The sequence below is a fragment of the Eleutherodactylus coqui genome, chromosome 11 (genome assembly GCF_035609145.1).
Source record: "Eleutherodactylus coqui strain aEleCoq1 chromosome 11, aEleCoq1.hap1, whole genome shotgun sequence".
Taxonomy (NCBI): domain Eukaryota; kingdom Metazoa; phylum Chordata; class Amphibia; order Anura; family Eleutherodactylidae; genus Eleutherodactylus; species Eleutherodactylus coqui.
In genome coordinates, this window is record NC_089847.1 from 72780163 (window position 1) to 72801306 (window position 21144).

Below are 21144 nucleotides of genomic sequence, written 5' to 3' on the forward strand. Positions count from 1 at the left end.
GGGCGTATATATGCACGTAAAAAAAAAACGCGTGACCATGTCCATTGCCACCAATATGTTCTATCTTTAGTAGGTGCGTTTTTACGCGCGTATATACGCGCGTATTTACGTCCGTGGGTTTTTACGCGCGTATTTACGCCCGTGTGACTAAGGCCTTAAAGGGCCTTTTGACTGTGTTGGTATTGTACTATGGTGTAATAAACCTCATTTTGGATTTTAGAAACTTTCCTACTGCTTTTCTTTCACATATTGAATTGTATTGATTCACATTTTTTTACTGATGCGATTATAATAATTTTTAAAAATCTAATTTTTTTTCTTCCCCGCCCCTCTTTTTTTCTTCTGCTTCCCTCATTTATACACACAGCCTGAGGCCAATAGTATGGGTCTTCTGCCTGCTCAAAAATCATTTTTCCCTCTTTGCTCTTTGGAGTCGCTTATCAATCTGTTCCAGTGGGAGATATCTCGTTCGGAGCCTGATCTTGCTCTGCTATCGCTTACACTGGGCTATGTTGAGCACTTTTTGGCAGTTAATCGCGTTGTTCCCACAAATGTGACCAACAAACCAGGGGACTCTGATCTATTGTCAAAAACGGTTGGAGAAGGAACAAAATCAAAACGTGGGGAATCATCGAACCAGGGGACCCGTAGTGTTAAGCCTGACCGTGGAAAGAGAGCAGCTAGGAATGAACTGGGACGGAAGGGGGTTTCTGGGACACAAGCAGTGAAAGAAAAAGAGACTGGAAAGTCGACAAAGAAAGAAGTTAACAAATCCGTAAAAGAAGGCTCTGACGTTAAGAAAGACAAGGAAGGATCAAGTGAAGAGGGCAGTAGCACAGAAGACGCATCAAAGGCAGGCTCAGGAAAAGCAGATGGTGGGAAGCCAGAGCCCACCCAACAAGGAGCTCCATATTTTCCTACACTAGACTTGACAGTTATCCAGGCTTTGTATGCACGCTTCACGGCCCAGACCAGAGGGGCGGTGGATTTGTCCTGCTATCCTCGTGAGAATGGTGCTTCAGGTCGGGAGTTAATTCATAGGGTATCTGATGTCATCTGGAATGGCCTAAGTCGATCATACTTCAAAGACAGAGCGCATATTCAGTCACTCTTTAGCTTTGTTACAGGTGAGAATAAAGTGTTCACATGTGCATTTCAATGCCTAATACGTTTTTGCGGAAACTGGGGTTACACATTATTACATTAACCCCTTAAGGACATGGCCTATTTTGGCGTTGAGGACCAAGCGATTTTTGGTATTTTTCCATCTCCATTTTTCAAAAGCCATAACTTTTTTATTTTCCCGTCGACGAGGCCGTGTAAGGGCTTGTTTTTTGCGTGGCGAGCTGTAGTTTTTATCGGTGCCACTTTTGGGTACATAGGCTATATCATAAAACTTTTATTATTTTTTTTATGATAAAAGGGAGAGAAAACGCATCAATTCTGCCATAGATTTTTTTTTTTTTTACAGCGTTAATCATACAGCATAAATGACACACAAAATCTTTTCTGCGGGTCGGTACGGTTACAACGATACCAAAATGCTTATATTTTTTTTTAGGTTTTTACACTTTTTTGCAATAAAAACCCTTTTTTTTGGAAATCTTTTTTTTTTCTCTCTATAGCTGCATTCAAAGTCCTGTAACCTTTTTATTTTTCTATGTACAGAGCTCTATAAGGGCTTATTTTTTGCGAGACGAGCTGTAGTTTTTGTTGGTTCCATTTTGGGGAATGTATGGCTTTTTTGATCACTTTTATTGCATTTTTTTGGGAGGCAAAATGCTAAAAATTAGCATTTTGCCTCTGTTTTTTAGCATTTTGTGTTACGCTTTTTGCCGTACAAAATAAAAAGCATGTTCAACTTTTTGCACACGTCGTTACGGAAGCGTCAATACCCAATATGTGGGGTTTTAATTTATTTTTTTTCCCTTTTTTATGCTAATATTAGAAAAAGCATAAAAAAAGTGTTTTGTTTTTTTTTTTTACATTTTTCTTTTCTTTTTTTTTTACACTATTTGAGTCCCTCTGAGGGACTTACAACACTGTGCCTATAATCGTTGTGATAAGGCATGGCAGAGCTACTGCTCTGCCATGCCTTATCGCTCATACAGCGATCATAGGCAATACAGGACGCCAGTGCCTGGCATCCTGTTGCCATGGTGACAGGCCGGGCTCTCGCGATGACATCGCGAGTGCCGGCCGGAGACACAGAGGGAGTGCGGTCCTTCTGTGAACTCTTTCCCTGCCGCGATCTACTTAGATCGCGGCAGGGAAGGGGTTAACAGCGGGGGGGGGGGGGGGCATCTCCGATGACGCCCCCCCCCCGCTGTTGCAGCAGGACGCCGGCTGTGACTGACAGCCGGCTCCCGTTGCGGGATAGCGCGGGATCATATGTGATCTTGCGCTATCCCCAGGACGTACCAGTACGTCCTGTTGCGGGAAGTACCAGGCTCCCAGGACGTACCGGTATGTCCTGGGGCGGAAAGGGGTTAAGGAAAAGGCTGTTTTGTACCTTAAAGGGGTTGTCCCGCGGCAGCAAGTGGGTCTATACACTTCTGTATGGCCATATTAATGCACTTTGTAATGTACATTGTGCATTAATTATGAGCCATACAGAAGTTATAAAAAGTTTTTCACTTACCTGCTCCGTTGCTGGCGTCCTCGTTTCCATGGAGCCGTCTAATTTTCGCCGTCTAATGGCCAAATTAGACGCGCTTGCGCAGTCCGGGTCTTCTTATCTTCTCAATGGGGCTCCGTGTAGCTCCGCCCCGTCACGTGCCGATTCCAGCCAATCAGGAGGCTGGAATCGGCAATGGACCGCACAGAAGCCCTGAGGTCCACGGAGGGAGAAGATGCCGGCGGCCATCTTCACCGGGTAAGTAAGAAGTCACCGGAGCGCGGGGATTCAGGTAAGCGCTGTCCGGTGATCTTTTTTAACCCCTGCATCGGGGTTGTCTCGCGCCGAACGGGGGGGGGGGTTGAAAAAAAAGCAAAAAAAAAACGTTTCGGCGCGGGACAACCCCTTTAAGGACCAGACACTTTTTGGATTTTATCCATGTGGCAGTTTTACTGCCCTATTTTTGTTTCCTTTAGCTACCACAATTAGGGCGTTTTTTTATTTTTTTTTAAAGTTATATTGGGGGTAAAAAGATTTTTTTTTTTTTTTTTTAAACATTTATGGTAATTATTTTACATTTTGCATGTTTATGCTAAAATAAATTATGAGAAAGGGTTTCTCTGTTTGTTCCGGACTAGAGATGAGCTAACGTACTCGGTAAGGGCAATTTCGCAATCCAGCACCGTGATTTTCGAGTACTTCACTACTCGGGTGAAAAGTACTCGGGGGCGCTGTGGGTGAGCGGGGGGTTGCAGAGGGGAGTGGGGGGGAGAGGGAGAGAGAGAGGGCTCCCCCCTGTTCCCCACTGCTACCCCCCACTCCCCTCTGCAACCCCCCGCCCCACAGCGCACCCGAGTACTTTTCACCCGAGTAGTGAAGTACTCGAAAATCGCGGTGCTCGATTGCGAAATCGCCCTTACCGAGTACGTTCGCTCATCTCTATTCCGGACGTTTTGATATATAGTATGTATGGCTTTGGTTTACAGGGCGCATACAACGGCGGTTTTTGTTGGCATCCGCTTTGTGTTATTTTCTTTCTGATGTATTTATTGTTTTATTCTGTAACTTTGTTTTACTGATGTATGTAATTATGTTTTTTACTATCTATGTCCCCCATGATGTCATATAAGACCTCTGGGGGACATTTTTTTTTTTTGTTATTTGACACTTTCCCACTGTAGCTGAGGCGTCCATAGGAGCTGCATCCATAGGAGCCCCAGTTACAGGGGAAAACAACCCCTGTAGTGACCTTAGTCACTGGCAGAGCTGGCCAGGGTCTAGTATGACCCTCCAGCTCTGCTGTAGCAGGGAACCCTGCCGGTCACATGACCCCCCCCCCCCCCCCCCCCCTCCCCCGGCTCCCTTAGTGAAAGTTATAGTTCTGCTTTCACTTTCTAGTACACAGTGCTCATTAAGCACTGTGTACTTGGGGAAGGAAAGGCAGGAAAGGTTAAAAACCCCATCCTGCTTCTCCTCTGGGTTATCAGCTCTCACTAACAGCTGAAAACCTGTTCCTGTCTCTGATTGATTGCAGAGCAGGAGGCTTAAAGCGGCGCCATAATTTTACTATCAGCGGTGCTTTAAGCCCAGGAGCAAGCGCCGTATATTTACCTGGCTGGTCCTTAATGGGTTAATACTGTGTAACCACAGTATAGCAGTAGTTATGTTATCAAGAGTATGCATGTGGCTTCTTTGGGGAATTGTATGTGTGGTTACGACTCCGTAGAAGGTCAGGACAGCGATGAGCACATTCTACCACCTAACAGACATGAACTGATCTGAGTTTTACGACCGCATGGCAACTAAGTATGTTTTATTTTGGACCGGACACAAGGACAATAAGTGGAATTTCAGCTTGTAAAGGATTACATTGTAAATGGATTGATTAGCTCCATTGGATACACTTGTAGGCATCCTCTTGTGTATTTACATCCCAGTCCTGTTCCTTCTACTACTTATGGGTGGCGTTACACAGGGCAACCACTGTTCAAATAGTTGCTTGATAGAATGAATGTAAGGGTGATTTTACACCTATTGATTTACCGTTCGCACGAGCCCACTATGACCGTTCGCTCGTGTAGCCTGTTTAGTCAGGCTGATAAATCGTTCGCTTGCGAAATCGTTCACATTCACTGTATAAGTGAATAAGAGCGATCGCATTTAAACTCAACAATTAGCAAACGAGACAACGATGATTTTCATTAAATGAATTCTACATTATTCGATCGTTGGCTGTGTTTCCACTGAGCAATTATTGTTCAAATTCAAACAATCTAGCCGGTTTCTTTTGTTGTTGTTCTTTGAACGATTACACTGGGAGACACCATTTTTGGTGAGACGTTAGAACTATTTGGGGGTCATAGATTCTGAAAATTACATTAGTTTTTTCTCCATTGGGTCTGCTTATCAAGATATGACATATGTCCATATAAATGTACACATATTGTATTATATACGTAATGACTGCCAATCAAAGCTAAAGGTAAGATAAATCCCAAGAAGACTAGAACACGACTAAAACAAAAGTGTCTTCATTGAGACAAGTCGATGAAACAACATTTTAGTGATTTCCTGTGATGAGATATTCCCAGACATTCACACTGGCTATTTTGACAGTATTCTGTCATTCTATGCGTATCCCATTATCCGCAGTACTGTTCTTCCATGGTCCTTATTTCCTGGTCACCCTGTTCATCACTTACATCACCAAGACGATCTGGAAATCCATCCACAGTGACTGCAGGTCCTGCAATTTGATGCTCATGTTACAACCAAGAGTTCAAAGCCAGAAGTGAGCATATTCTCCATAAGTTCACCAGAGTTTATGGCCTTATAGTTCCCAAGGAAATGCTTTACAACCATACACAACAATGACCACACATGCGCCTTAAAGTTGTCCACTGAGTCTTGGAAACGCTGGTCTTTCATGAGCTCCCGGATTTGTGGTCCATCCAATTTACTTGCTTTTAGCTTCTCCATACTCATCGCAGGAAATTTTCTACATTTGTAGCCGAACCCGCGCCCCATTTCTCTTCAACGTCCTTACACATTGTTCCATTAAACCAAGTTTGATGTGCAGCTGTGGCGATAAATATCATATGTACTAACAGGAAGCGAATGCTGGCGGGAAGATAAGGCAAATATAAAAAAAATAGATAATGACATCAGGAATATCCAAAAAAAAAACTAGAACTCCTAGAATGACGGGGATGGTAGTTTTGGAATAGGCGGCACAAAAATACCCAGAATAAGGTAAAATTCCAGGCACCATGAAAAAAAAAAAATTTTCAAATTGCCCAGTTTAATTGTTCAGTCTAAACACACCTTAAGTAGTTGCTGATTGATTTATCGTCTGGTGTAAGCGGGTAATAATTGTCTTACAACGCCTTGCTTTGTAGGGAGATCTGTGCTTGTTCGGCATGCATCTCCCACTGAACACTGATTGGCTCCTGCTTTTTTTTTTTTTTTACATTTTGCCTTCTCATTTTCCCCTTTAATACTCATTGGTTCCCAAAAACGCAAATACGTGTGAATGATCTACAACTGAACACTCGCTGCTCTGGTCTTTGGAGATACCCTTGCTGCAGCACTGATTGTGCAGTGGATCCAACAGGGGACTGCAGCAGTGAGTGTTCACTCGCATGTATTTATATGCAGCCAATGAGCATGGACTGGAGGAGGGGTTGAAACTTCAAATACACGCCGACCAAAGAACCTCATGCCCCTCGGTAGTCAATGAACAATATTCTTGTGTAAATGATCCCAACAATCATTTTAGCGATCGCAAAGTTGACCAAGTGAACAGAAATCACTCTATGGAAAATAAACTATCCAGGCGACCGCTGTCCCGTGTAAAGCCACCATATGTCTAATTAATATGCCCTAAAGGAGGTGTTTTGTTTCTGTGTTGGTTTCTTTTTTGGACTAGAGAAAGATACATAAAGTTTTTCTGAGCATGATGTCTGTGAAGGTGGGAGTATAGATGTGTAGAAAGACCAATTCTGCAGTTTGGTGGTGGTTCTACAATAAGCAGCCCAAATTTACAATACATCCAACTAAATATTCACTGAAGGTGACATTTCTGTTTAAATTCCACCGACACAAATACGTTGGTGTCCTTCTCTGCCTGTTGTAGGTACGAAGCTTGACTCCCCAGGCGTGGCGTTTGCAGTCGTGGCTGCCTGTCAAGTCCTTGGTCTCTCTGATGTACATCTAGCTCTCTCTGAGGACCACGCTTGGGTCGTGTTTGGAAAGGATGGTGAAGAGACAGCTGAAGTCACCTGGCATGGCAAGGGCAATGAGGACAGAAGAGGGCAATCTGTGAGCTCTGGTGTAACAGAAAAGGTGGGCTTGTGTTTAGTACATCACAGTTGGATATATTCTTGGAGTCACGTAGCTATCAGCCTTGGGAGTTTACTTGCCTGTTTTTATTTTATGTATGGAATGTTTTATTGCTCAAAAATTAGTGCAATCCTCTCAAATACAGTAATTTGTGCCTTGATACACTTTTTCATGTTCTATGTTCAAATATGTATTAAAGGGGTATTCCTATCTTGGCGTGGAGGACAGAAGCAGCCAAGCGTGGCTGGGCTGTATTGTTTAATTCCCATAGAAGTAAAAGAGTTAAGGAAATTGTGTAACAGTCCTGCTTGTTTACATAACTCGGGGCTATGGCACACAGCAGGTGCCAGAACTTGAGATACACCCCTCATACATTTAGAGCATATCCTCTGATTAGGCCATAAAAGCCTACTTGGGGTTTTGCCCATTTTGATGGCAAGAATAACGCAGCAAGCATTGATATTTTTGCACGTTAAACACAAACCTTTAACAGAACCCAAACAGACCCTTAAATAAGCCCTACAACTGATGCAACACTGCATTATAAAGGGGAAATCATGAAGTAAGTGTGAACAGAGCATTAAACCGAGTAACTTTGGGTTTTAGAATATGTCTAAAATAGAAAGGAATTTCTTAAAGGGGTTTTCCGGGGAAAATACTATTGATGACATATCCTCCTTCTGTGACTGCTGACAGAGCTCGTATACACTGGGGTCGGAGCGGAAGCAGATGCTCCGACCCCTATGTAGTGGCCGGCTCTTGTAACTGCAGGAACAGCTCTCACAACTTGCAATTACAGCCGTCGGCCACTACAAAGGGGTTGGAGCATCTGCTTCAGCTCTGACCTCTGTGTATTTGTGGCGCTGTCAGTGGGCGCACATCAGCTAATCAGTAGGGGTCCCGAGCCAACCAACTATTGACCTCTTCTGAGATAGATCATACATAGTATTTTCCCCGGAAATTTCCTTTAACTGTTAATGCTCCACTCCAGCTCAAAAAAGGAGTGTATATCAGTAGGTAGGCCCCATCAATTAGAAAAATATGGGCACCATGGCTGGATACACCAGGCTTGGCATCAACTATTTTACTTTGGGATAGAATGTTCTTTCATATCTTACTATTGCCACCGTGGTATGAGAGATGGGGGTGGAAAGTAAAGGCCCATTTAGACGGGACCAGTGTTGGGTAAACAATGCCTGACACTCGTCCCCGCAAATACTCGCTCTTGTGCACCTGCACCGGAGCTAGTATCGCTGGCTCACAGCTGGGAGGCTGGAGAAGCTTTCCTCACGCTCCCCCGTCCCTCTCCATTGAGTTAAATCGGTGTGAGGAATTGCTGCAAAATGCGCAGTGTATTTCTGACAAGGTTATTAATATTGGATTCCGTTGTGTGCACATACCGTATTTTTCGCCTTATAAGACGCACCCCCGTTTTAGAGCGGGAAAATAGGGGGGGGGGAAATCATTACTCACCTTCCCCGGCGTTCTGCAGCGCTGCTGCAGGCTGTCGCTCCCTCCTGGTCCCTGGCAGAGCATTGCTTTCTGGATGCAGGGCTTGAAATCCCCGCCTCCAGAAAGCTAATACTGTGATTGGCTAAAGCACGTAGTCAGCCAATCACAGCCATTCAATGACATCATTGAATGGTTGTGATTGGCTAACACACGTGCGCCTTCAGCCAATCACATCCATTTAATGAGGTCATGAGGCGGGGATTTCAAGCCCCGCGTACAGAAAGCAATGCTCTGCTGGGGACCAGGAGGGAGCGACAGCCTGCAGCAGCACTGCAGAATGCCAGGGGAGGTGAGTAATGATTTTTTTTTTGACAGGAGGAGAGAAATCTTCTAACTGATCGCACATTTGTTTGTGCGATCGCGAATTTAACGCACAATCGCGCTAAATAAATCGTGTCCGCGCGTTAAATTTGCGATCGTGCTAAAAATGGCGATCGGAACAAAATTTTGGCACATTCACTCTATAAGACGCAGGAACTTTTCTCCTCCGCTTTGGAGGCGGAAAAAGTGCGTCTTATAAAGCGAAAAATACGGTACCCTAAATGTGGTAAATGTAAGCATAATATCTATTGTTCTCTACTTAGAGCTGGTTGTATTTAAATGGCAAATACCTGCGTTGTACCCGTCATATGGAAGTGGCATTTATGGTCTGCGCTATCAATCCTTCAATAGATGCCCATACGGATAGCATGGAATTGCTGCAGTTACAGCAGGTGAATTACTTTTAATAAGCTATATATATTTTTTTTTCTTAACTTACAGTGGTGGAGAAAAGAATTATGTTGCATCTAATGTGGTTAGTACACGTGGAAGGTTGCCCTCACCCTCGAGCTTTAAAGGGAACCTGTCATGTTGAATGTGTTCTCTGATCTGTTGCTGAACAGATTGATATATAGGGGGTATTTGTAGGTAAACATTCGTTTTAACTCGTAATGTATGGATTGAAATTCCTGCACTTTCTGTGGACAGTCCTATCTATGATATGATCTATAACATTTTTTTTCTCATTATAGTAATAGGACACCTCTGAAATTCGATGGAAAGAACGAGGCACAAAATGTCCACTAGTATAATAAAATTACATATGTTGTATTAAACATCTCCACAAAACAAAATACAATAAACACAAGATGGAAACGGTCTCCTTATACCACCTGCTACACATCTGAAACTACATGATATATTCTACTGCTAAGGCTACATTCACACGGGTGAGCGAGATATTGCGCTTGCCAACGTGAGTTTTCATGCCAATGTGAGGCGATTTTAATTAAAATATTTCACACATCACTTCTGTGAAATTGCAATCGATATGTGTGTTTTTAAAGGGGTTGTCCCGAGAAAGCAAGTGGGGTTGTGCACTTCTGTATGGCCATATTAATGCACTTTGTAATATACATCGTGCATTAAATATGAGCCATACAGAAGTTATTCACTTACCTTCCCTGCGCTGGCGTCCCCGTCTCCATGGTGCCGTCTAATTTCAGCGTCTAATCTCCCGATTAGACGCGCTTGCGCAGAAGGGTCTTCTCCCTTCTCTTGGGTCTCGGCACAAGCGGCGTTCTGGCTCCGCCCCCTTCCACGCGTCATCGCGTAGCTCCGCCCCGTCACGTGTGCCGATTCCAGCCAATCAGGAGGCTGGAATCGGCAATGGACCGCACAGAGCCCATGGTGCACCATGGGAGAAGACCCGCGGTGCATCGTGGGTGAAGATCCCGGCGGCCATCTTGGTAAGGTAAGAAAGAAGTCGCCGCAGAGCGGGGATTCGGGTAAGTACTAAACTTTTTTTTTTTTTTAACCCGTCCCTTGTGTTTGTCTCGCGCCGAACGGGGGGCCTATTGAAAAAAAAAAAAAGCCGTTTCGGCGCGGGACAACCCCTTTAAGCGCATCAGAGGATCAGTGCCTCCCTGTGATTTCAATGGGAAACATTACATCGCACGGCATGCAATGTCTTTTAAGGTCCCTGTGAAAACGATAGGTGAATCGTTCTGAGGGAATGTCCAAAAAAAAAACATGCTACGACTTTTATCCTCACAAAAAATCGCTCTTGTTAATAAGTCCACTCAAAAGAATGGGGGATCATGTTCGTGCATTTCGCAACACGCAAAATACACGTTAGATTCTCGCTCATGCGAATAAGCCCTGACCTGTATAAATTGTCCAACTATCCAATGCTAAGTACATAGGCTACACAAAATAACCTGCGGGAAAAACAGCTAAATATTGACTCAGTAAATCTAATTGCATATTTATCTAACTCACTGGTATAAAGGGAATGCAGTACATTATTATATAATACCAATATTACCCACACACAAACGGCATGTATTAATATTATGCCATACCCTTGGACGGGATTGGACAAGCAGAAGCGGGAGGACAGGAATACCTCAATATGTGTTTTGCTATGAACTAACTTCCTCTGAGATGATCAAAAAAAAGCTTTTGTAAGGTATCAAATTTGCCCTTTATTGTCCTGGTGGAAGCACACAAAACGTCTGTGCCCCCAGAAGTGACTTAAAGATGCCCATTCCTAAGGCAACATGCATAAGCGTTGCCCTATCAAAGCCCACCAACTCATGTCTGTGCAGTTATAGGTGTGCAAACAATGTGAAGGAGCTGCACATTCACAACACCATATAATGCTATCATAAATACTAAAGTAACCATTCATGTCTATTGTTGAATCGACAACACAGACACTAAAAAAACTACATAATACCCCCATGTGTAATGAACATCCATGGGTATTTTAGCTGGTTTTTTTTTTTAATTCTGTAAGTTATTCTGTGTAGCACATGCACGTTATTAGCTTCGGAAAGTGGTACACATTAGTAATATATCATGTAGTTATATAGGCATAGCTGGATTTCAGATTTGTAGCAGGTGGCTGTAGAAGGAGACTGTTTCCATCTTTAGTCGTCTTAATGTTTTACTGGCTGTGTTCCTGTATGCACCCTGATATCGATCCCTGATAGGACCGCCCACTGGACTCCTAAGCACAGAAAGAACAGGGAAGTCAATCAATAAGTTACAACTTATACTGAATCTTTACCCACAAAACTTTATATCAATCTGCTCAGCTTCTCCTGCTCTATAATATGATGCTGGTAGATTGGACAGCACTTTGCTGATTCATGCGGACCTCACCGCAGGCAGCGTGAAATGCTGACAGGCTCCCTTTTTACAAAGAACTGTTTTTTACTCCAAACGATTTTAGAGCAAACATAGTTTTAAAAGGACTCCAGCAAGGGAGGTGGGGAAGTGTCCACTGGATGGCTTCCCTCTGACTTTGCTTTGCTTATTTGACAAGTCCCTCCCTATTTCCATATAGATAAACATGTCACTTAAGCTGGGTGAGGAGAGCTGCCCAGCAGACACTTCTCCCCACCCAGCTTTTTTTTTTTTTAATCCCTTCCCAATCCAGAGTCTGCCTTTGTCCGATATTAAGATTTCCCTTCATAGCTCTGATGTTGGAGGCTGTTCTGCATATGTATGTTACAGTATACAGGACAACACTCCAGCATACATATGGAGAACAGTTTGCAACATCTGAGCGCTGTCCTGCGGTGTTACATGTGTCGCCCTTGTCCAACATTAGACCTATGCAGGGAAATCTTAATGTTGGACGAGGGCGATACTGAATTGGAAAGGGTTAAAAACGGTTTTCTGTGAAAATCTGCAGCATTTCAGAGTAAAACCTAGTTCTCTATAATGTTTAAGCCTGTTAGCATTTCATGCTGCTCATGGTTAGGACAGCATTAATCTGACCGGTTCACTTTACGGTTGAAGAATTCCTAATTCTTTAAACTGCACCTCAGGTTACTGTAATAAACGTACATTTCTCTTCCCACATTCTAGAGCTTACTTTGGTTGCTGTTTGATGGAGGACACTTGGAGAAGTAAGTTTCAGTTTCCTATGTGTAATATACTTAACCTCCTAATGTTTCCAACTTTAGAGTTCGTTCCCATATTGCTGCTTTGCTGCGAATTTTGGTGCAGATCTGCAGCAGATTTCACACTCAATCGAATTTGAAATTGATGGAGTGAAATCTGTTGCTGATCTACACTAAAATCTGCAGCAAATCAGCGACGTGTGGACACTCTAAAGTTGGAAAAACACTCACAAAAATAATCATTCACATGAGCTACAGTTAAAAAATGATATTTTAACCACTTAGTGACTTCGCTTATCATACAAAAATATAACACGTGATGAAATCTCCTGCAATCTAGCAGGCGCAGCTTGGCTGTCAGACAGCTGGGGACACAGAGGAGATGACGGAGGCATTTAACTGCTTCTGCCTTCTCTTTTGCAGACTACATAGCACTCAATGAGCACTAGGCATAAAATAGAGGAAGCGGCAGTGCTGTTTCCGCTATTGGTCCTGGCAATCACGTAATGGTCCCCCAGAGGACTTCTATAACAGCATGGGGGACGTTGAGTAAAAAAAACAATTACAGAATAAAATACAAAGTATGTGTGTATATAAATAGATCCACAACCCACACCAATATGCTAAACTGTTGGCGTAGCCACCCTGTAATCCGAAACTATAGAAATTGTATACCAAAATGTCTGAAACAAAACTGGGAACCCATTGCAGAACTTTATTTTGGTGTATATATACAAATTTTAAAAGAGTGGCCATATTTTTCACTCTATAAGGCCGCCTGCACACGGGCGGAAATCTCGCGGCGGAATTTCCTGCGGGATTTCCGCCGCTCAAAGCCTGCATAGGAGTGCATTACAATACGCACTCCTATGCAGACGGCCGTGCGAAATGTCGCGCGGCAAACAAACCGCGGCATTTCCTATTTTTGTGCGGGGCTGAAACGCCAGAGCTCCCTGAGAGTGGCATTCGTGTACGAGCCGAGGAAGGGAAGAAGCCGATTGGTGGAGGCGGGGGAGCATCAGCAGTTCCTGCCGGCGTTTGCCACCAATCAGCGGTACGTAAGGGGCGGCAATGCAAAGGTGACAGAACTAGCCAATGGTTTGTGCGCACAATTGCGAGTTTGTTCACACAATCGCAATTTAGTTCACACGATCACGCGTTAAACAAACAATTGCGCCGACAACCTTGAATTTTGGCATGTTTGTTATATAACGCGCACTAACTTCTTCCCCCCCACTTTGGGCGGCAGAAAAGTGCGTCTTAGGCCTCATGTCCACGGGGAAAATCAGGCCCGCTCCGGATTCTCCATGGAGAATCCGTAGCGGGTCCCTCCTGCCCCGCGGACATGAGCGCTGAAAATAAGAATAAATCAGAATAAACTTACCTCCTGCCCGCTCCGGATACTTCCTTCGCTGCGGCGTCATGTTCTCTCCGTCGCGGCCGGATCTGCTTTCTTCGGCCCGGCGGAAGCGCAGGATGACGTCGGTGACGTGCCCCGCGCATGCGCCGGGCCGAAGAAAAAAGATCCGGCCGCGACGGAGACAAGATGGCACCGCGGCAAAGAGAAGAACCGGAGCGGGTGAGTAAATTCTGATTTTTGTCTCCCGCGGATCCGGACGGCTTCCATAGGCTTCAATAGAAGCCCGCGGGAGCCGTCCCCGCGGGAGACCCGCACGAAAATGGAGCATGGTCCGGATTTTTTCATGCTCCATTTTTAAAAAAATCACTTTTATTGACGATCCGCGGGTATTTATCTACCCCGCGGGTGGTCAATGCATCCCTATGGGGCGCGGATCCGCGGGCAGGAGAAGAGTTAAAATCTGCTGCGGATTTTAATTCTTATTTTGCCCGTGGACATGAGGCCTTAGGCCTCCTTCCCACGAGCGTGACGGGCTCCGCAGCGTAATATTCCGCTGTGAAGCCCGTCACGGCGCCCCCCAGAGCCCCTATACTTACCTGCGGGAGATAGCGTGAAATCGCTTCCCCGCCCACCGCCGCGCGTCACCGCCGGTCACCGCCCACCGCCCTCGCGTCACCAGCCGTGTCACGTGCATGGCCGGCCGTGTCACGTGACGCGGCCGGACCGCGTCATTTGGCGTCATATGACGCTCGGCGGTGGGCGGGAAAGCGTTTTTTCACGCTATCTCCCGCTGGTTACAGCGGGAGATAGCGTGAATGGACGGCTTCCATTGACTGCAATGGAAGCCGTCAGTGCGTACAGCCCGTCCTCACCCGCAGAAAATAGAGCATGCTGCGGGTGAGGACGGGAGAAATCGCGGTGCGTAATTCCGCGGTGGAATTACGCATCGTGAGCATTGTGCTATTAGGTTCAATAGAACCTAATAGCTGCGGGCAACGCAGCGGATTTTCGCCGCGAATTACGCGGCGGAAATCCGTTCGTGGGAAGGAGGCCTTAGAGATCGAAAAATACAGTAAGTTTAAATACTTTTTTATTTATTTATTTTTTTCACACATTCCCCTAATAACCGAAAAGAAGGAGAAAAAATGTAAGTAAAAAGGGGTATTAAAAATGTCTCCATCTGTTATAAGTAAAAAGCAGCAAAACTAATTCTGGTCATAAGTTTTTATTTTCCTATGAAGGTATGAGGCATTGTATTTTGCAAGATGAGTTTTAGTTTTTATAGGAACCAAATTCAGGTATATACAATGTATCAAATAGTTTTTATTTTTTGTGGGGGAACCAATGAGGGGCAAAAAACGAGAGAAAATTGATAGAACCGCCCATTGGAGTATTCAACTCAGAAAGAACAAAGGTTTAAATGAATGCCTACAGTTAGGACCCCATGCTCAATCTGATAGATTCCTTTTTAAGTATTAAGAAGATGAAAAGAAAGGTTTATCTCGCCTCACCAAAAGGAAAATCAAAAGGAATCCAAGCCAAAAAAAAGAGACCCTTCTGCAATTTGGTATCAATGTAAAAAGGCAAATGCCATGGTATTTGAATGTAGCGACACACATAAAAAGTGAATAAAAGCAATATACAGTTAGAATAAAGTTAGCATAATATTGGGATCTCATGGTGAAAAACATAAAAATAAGTAGCAGAATAGCCCCAATGTGATTTATTTTTTTCCCTTTCTTTTTTTACCCCTCATTGGTTCCCCCACAAAAAAAGATTAATAAAAGCTATTCAATACATTGTATATACCTGAATTGGGTTCCTATAAAAACTAAAACTCCTCTTGCAAAATTACAATGTCTCCTACAGTTACCTTGACAGATAAAAACTTATGACCACAAAAAGAGGAAAAGATTTTCTCCGTAAGGACCAGACATGTTGGTGATTATATGCATGTGATGGTTTTATGGCTCCATTTTTTTTAACTGGGCTTCCAAAATGATTTTCGTTGCTTTTCTTCTTATAAAATATGGAGCAATTTTTTAATATCCTTTATCACTGAGTTTTGACAGCAGTAGCTGCGTGTGTGTACCACTGCTCCATTCACTTTAATGGGATTGCTGGAGGTGGCTAAGTACTGAAATATAAATGACGTGTTAACTTTATTCTGTGGGTCGTAATGTTTGCAGCGATGGCAACTAATATATATTATGGGTGGGTAGATTTATGAAGTGGTTAAAATCAAAGGAATTAGACTGCATGTTTTGTTTCAAAACAATATATAAATTAGTGGAGCATCTCCAGCTCTATAACATCCTGCACACAGAGGAGCATAGGCGACCTTTAATCCTTTCCAATCCACTGTCTGACGTCAAAAGACATTATGATTTAAGGCTGTACAGCTCCGATGTTGGAAGATGTCCGTTGGGGTTCTCTTACTGTATATTGCCAGCCTCTCTGCTGTCGGAGCTTATCCAATGTGTCACCTCCTGCAGTACTGGCTTTAGCCAGCAGATAGCGCCGTTGTATAACAGCAGAAAAAGAGTAAGCCCCCTAAGAAAACCAGGATACAAATTGGATTGGAAAGGGTTAAGGGGGTTGTCTCTGCATAAACGATGATACCATATGACTATGATGACACATTGTCTGCTCGGTGGGGTCCATTGCTGTGACCCTCGTCAATCACTAGAATCAAGTGGCATCAGTGTTCGGAAAAGGCTGTGCCAGCTTTTCTGATGGCTCAGCTAGACTTTTTCTGGAGGCCACATTGTCAACCCCTTTTCATGGGTCAGTAGTCGACCATGCAGCCTTAATAACAAGCCAGAATATTAACAACAAAGTGGCACAGCGTTTTCTTATCCCCTCAGCCTGCTTGGAAAAACAACAAATAGCAGTGAGTTGAAGCCTTAAACACTCTTTTCATACTAATTTCCAAAAGTGAAAAAAATAAGAGCTGGTATAATGCCTCTGCAGCGTCACCCATTGGGCTCAGTCCACATGGCGCTTTATTTGCAGCTGAATGTCCATGTGGTACGGATTTTGAAGCGTGTTTTATTTCACATTCCTGTGCACAATTCATCCCCCACATTGAGAAGAGTTGAATTCCACACTGAAAATGGTGATACAATTTAAATGCTGGGGAATTAAATTCTGCACCACATGTCAATTTTTGCACGGATTTTGTGTGGATTATTTCTGCAGTTTGTGGACAATATTTTCAAAATCTCATCCACTTTGCTGCTACTGTAATGGCCACGGGGGGGCCGCATAGAAATTTCATGGCAAATCTGTCCCGTGTGAACCCAAGTCAATGCATGGGCCTTAACAGGCCTTGTAATATGACTGTCAATCTAAGCCAAAGCCAGAAGGAAAAGATAACCATGCACAGACTGGTTGTCTTGAGGTTTTGCCCTTCCTCAGTGTATAGTAGGTTTCTGGCTGGGTGAGAGGCTTATGATGTGGGTTGGGAGGGGTACAGGTTTCTCCTTGTGACCAACTAGTAGGTGTGAGGGGACTTATAAAGGCCCATTTATACCCAACGATTCTCGCTCAAAGCTGTCTTTTGAGCAATGATGGTTGCGTCTAAATGCACAGACAGCGTGCAGTTTTCGTGCATGAGTCGTTCCTTGCTCAATTCTAGTTTTCTTGAATTGCGCGATGAACTCTTTTTGGCGGTGCAGTCCGGTATCACAGTCAGCAGCGCTGATGAGATTCTTTCAGCTCGCTTCCCGCTGCTATTTTGCAGTGGGACACGAACTCCTATCGCGGAGAACAATAAAGCTATTTGCTTATGCAAAACAGCTGTATTGTTCACCAAGCGATAGCAGTGGTGTCCTGCTCCGCCTGCATGGCTCTTTAGTAGCTACTACAGATTATGCAAAGAGGATCGCTCAAAACTGTCACTCAAACTATCGTTTGAGCGACTTTTGAGCGATCCTCTGTCAGTGTAAATGGGGTCTAAGGCTATGCTTGCTCCTCTAGGAAATTTTGTATTCAGGCTTGTACAATGCCTCTGATCTGTCAGTTGGTGGCCTAGAAAAATGTTAGACAAATAAGACAATGAATTTCTTCTTGGATGCAGTAAAATGAATTGACTACGTACAGCTAAAATTTTGTGACAGAATAGGCGTTGGCTTTGAAGAACTCTCACAGTTGTTAACTACAAAGATGCAATGTACAGAGGAAGTTGCTGCAGACTTTTTTCTTTGTTTTGTAAACTTTTGCAGCCGAGCTGCTATTTACCTGCTACTAAGAAAAAAAATGTTAAAAAAAAGTTGCTAGAAGAGTCTCGGTGAATTCTCATGTCAGCAGTAATTTCTTTATCCCTGGTAACATGTAGGTGGATTATACATCATACAGTAAAGGGAAAGCATTGCAGTGAATGTTAATTTTACTTGTGTGATAAACTTAATTAGTTTTTGTTCTGATGTGTAAAAGCACTTCTCTCCTCTTAGGTACCCAATGGCGCTGGGAAACTTGGCAGACCTTGAAGACCTAGCTTTAACTTCTGGACGTCCAAAGCCTCTTGAGCTCTATAACAAGGTGACTGTTCACGGTTTATTATTAGAGATGAGCGAACGTACTCGGTAAGGCCGATTTCGCAATCGAGCACCACGATTTTCGAGTACTTCACTCACTACTCGGGTGAAAAGTACTCGGGGCGCAGGGGGGGGGGGGGGGCGCGGTGGAGCGGGGGTAGCAGCGGGGAACAGGGGGGAGCCCTCTCTCTCCCTCTCCCCCCACTCCCGCTGCAACCCCACGCTCACCCACAGCGCACCCGAGTACTTTTCACCCGAGTAGTGAAGTACTCGAAAATCGCGGTGCTCGATTGCGAAATCGCCCCTACCGAGTACGTTCGCTCATCTCTATTTATTATTTTTTAAATGCAACTGTTTTTACTATTGCAATATGAGAGAAATAATAGTTTGTAAATATCTCCTTGGGCTTCATTAGTGATCCAGCAGTGTCTGCCAGCTATGCCTAAAGATTTGCAGAGGAACTTATTTCCAAAAGTCTGGTTTGGGCTCTGGATGCTGAGATCCCCACAATTGATGTAGTTAAGGGTCAGAAGCACTCCTCTAAAAGTCATGCAGCTCCAATATGCGTTCAGCAGCTTTCCCTGGACAATTGTTTATGTTCTTATGGGTAAGCCTAGAGAGGCTGTAGAATAAAAAATGTGAACCAAAAGGGCTCTTCTGACCCTTCATCCTAAAAATTTGGTGGAGGGCATGTGCTCTCTTCTTTTGTCCTTTCTCCACACGGCATAAATGGACTGTAAGGGCTGGTTAATGAGGCGGAAATGCTGCGGAATGTCCACTGCAGAAAAGTCTGCAACATTTCCACATAACGCGCACTAATATCCACACCGTAGGTGGGGATTTTGACCAGTAATTGGCTGCATATCCACAGTTGATTTTTAGTTGCTACAGCACACCCCCTGACTTCGAAATACATGGCTCTGTCAGCACATCTCAACCCAGGCCCCTCGGCAGCCTCTAGTGAGCAATGAGCCGCTAGATGGGGAAAAGAAGTCACCTAACCAGTGTCGCAGGGATGCTGTTGGGGGATGCTCTGATAACGCCCTGTATTCCAAGGTGAGGGGGATCGCTGTAGCAACAAAAATCAGGCCCTTCTCCTGAATTAAAAAAAAATTGAGGGACTACAAAAATAAATATGTGAAATAATACCCATGCTTGTGGAGGAATTAAACCTTGTTGTTCAAAATGTATTTTATTAGAAATATCGGCACAGATATTCAGAAATATTCAGAACTATATAAAATAAGACAAAATGAAATGAATTTAAGAGAATCCCTTCTGTTAGAGGAAAAAAAATATCAGCATTATTGGGCACCCTACAGGTGCCTGGGGATCCTTGTTGTCCCATCTCTTAGTAATTAACTAGCCCCCTCCCTGGGTAATCCCAAGTCGGATATGGACGCCAGATGGCGTAGAAAATTGTAAACAAATAGAAAGAACTTATGAAAATTTTTGATCACAGGAGGAAGGGAAAATCCACGACCCACCTGTAGTGTGGGTCGAATAGATACTGTTAAATTACAGAATCAAACTCCCTAATAGAAAAGTAGGGAGAAGAAGGAGAAAAAAGAGCAGATAAGAGAAAAGAAAGAGAAGAAGAGAGAGAGTGGGGAGTAGGAAGATGGGGGAGGGTGGGGGTATTCCGCCCGGCGGCGGCCATCCAGATGAGGACACCATCAAAAATAGTGTTGTATACCAGATATATTTAGGGCGGTACAACACCACTGGTTAACCATGGATTGAATTTAGCAGAGGAGCAGAAGTCTATCCAGACCGCCCACATGGCATAGTGAAGGAATTAAACTTTGGATGCAGGTGAAAGTATAAAACCATGTATTAACTGTTCCGTTGTAAAGTTCAGAGTAAACTTTAGTTGAGGCAGTCTAAAATGTGCTGGATGACGTATCTAATAATGTGCCAGATCTTTTTACCTAACTTTATGTTCCTATTGCTTGACTTGGTTTGCTCCGCAGTTTTGGTGCAGTTTCACAGAGTTAAGCTACACCCCTTGTGTGAGATGTGGTGGATTATTCTTTGTCTTGCATATGATTCATAAATGGACCTAAAACTTGATGCAATGTTATTTTTGGCCTATTTCGTAGCATTAGTAAATCTGCCCCTATATGTTTTATGTGCTACTTAGAAGAAGTTTGTATCTAATCCTACAATGTCCTCTATCCATTCTCTCAGGCTATACACTCTTCTCGTGTACATTATGAAAATCAGCATCTGTATCCTCATATTTACCTGGCTGCCTATCACTGCCGGAACAAGAACGTGCGAGAAGCGTTAAAAGCTTGGGCTGAGACTTCTGTTGCTGTTCAAGAGTAAGATTTTAAATTGGTTATATTCTAGATTTTCCATTTGGACACTGATGATTGCTACTCCAACCTTAGGGCTTGTTAAACACGTTATGGCTGCATACAACCTCCAAGTTGTACGGAGCCATAATACGACAGCCTTAGAGTTCTTTAAGGCCATGCTGTATCTATGTATGCTTCCAATTTCATAGGAATATGTATTCATTGGCTTCAGCATGAATTTTGGCATGTTTTATTGGATGACATGTTATTGAGCGATTGACCTCTGTAGTAGGACCCCACGTTCCAATGGCTCAGTGGTCCAGCACCATATGGAATCCATTTGCCATCATGCATCCTCCAGTACAGAGCTCTGCACTTGTCTATCATAATTAGGGTATTTTATCATTTTTGCTTTCATTTTAGATATAATTATTGCCGTGAAGACGAAGAGATCTACAAAGATTTGTTTGATATTGCCAATGATTTGTTACCAAACTTATTAAAGGAGGAAGCCGTGTCGGACAATCCAGTGAGTAGCACAGTAATGATTTATTGCTTTGTTGAGCCAAGAACAGTA

General features: G+C 43.7%; 1 protein-coding gene across 3 annotated transcripts in view; it reads left to right on the forward strand.

Moving 5' to 3' along the window:
• MEN1 (menin 1) overlaps positions 1–21144 on the forward strand; it is a 30853-nt gene that overhangs the window by 7488 nt on the left and 2221 nt on the right. For all 3 annotated transcript variants that reach the window (XM_066582591.1, XM_066582589.1, XM_066582590.1), the window contains 7 exons: positions 368–1127; positions 6753–6961; positions 9055–9183; positions 12332–12372; positions 18181–18268; positions 20455–20591; positions 20991–21096. In XM_066582591.1, the coding sequence (XP_066438688.1) occupies positions 383–1127; positions 6753–6961; positions 9055–9183; positions 12332–12372; positions 18181–18268; positions 20455–20591; positions 20991–21096 (1455 nt within the window). In that variant the 5' untranslated portion in view covers positions 368–382. The remainder of the gene's footprint in view (positions 1–367; positions 1128–6752; positions 6962–9054; positions 9184–12331; positions 12373–18180; positions 18269–20454; positions 20592–20990; positions 21097–21144) is intronic.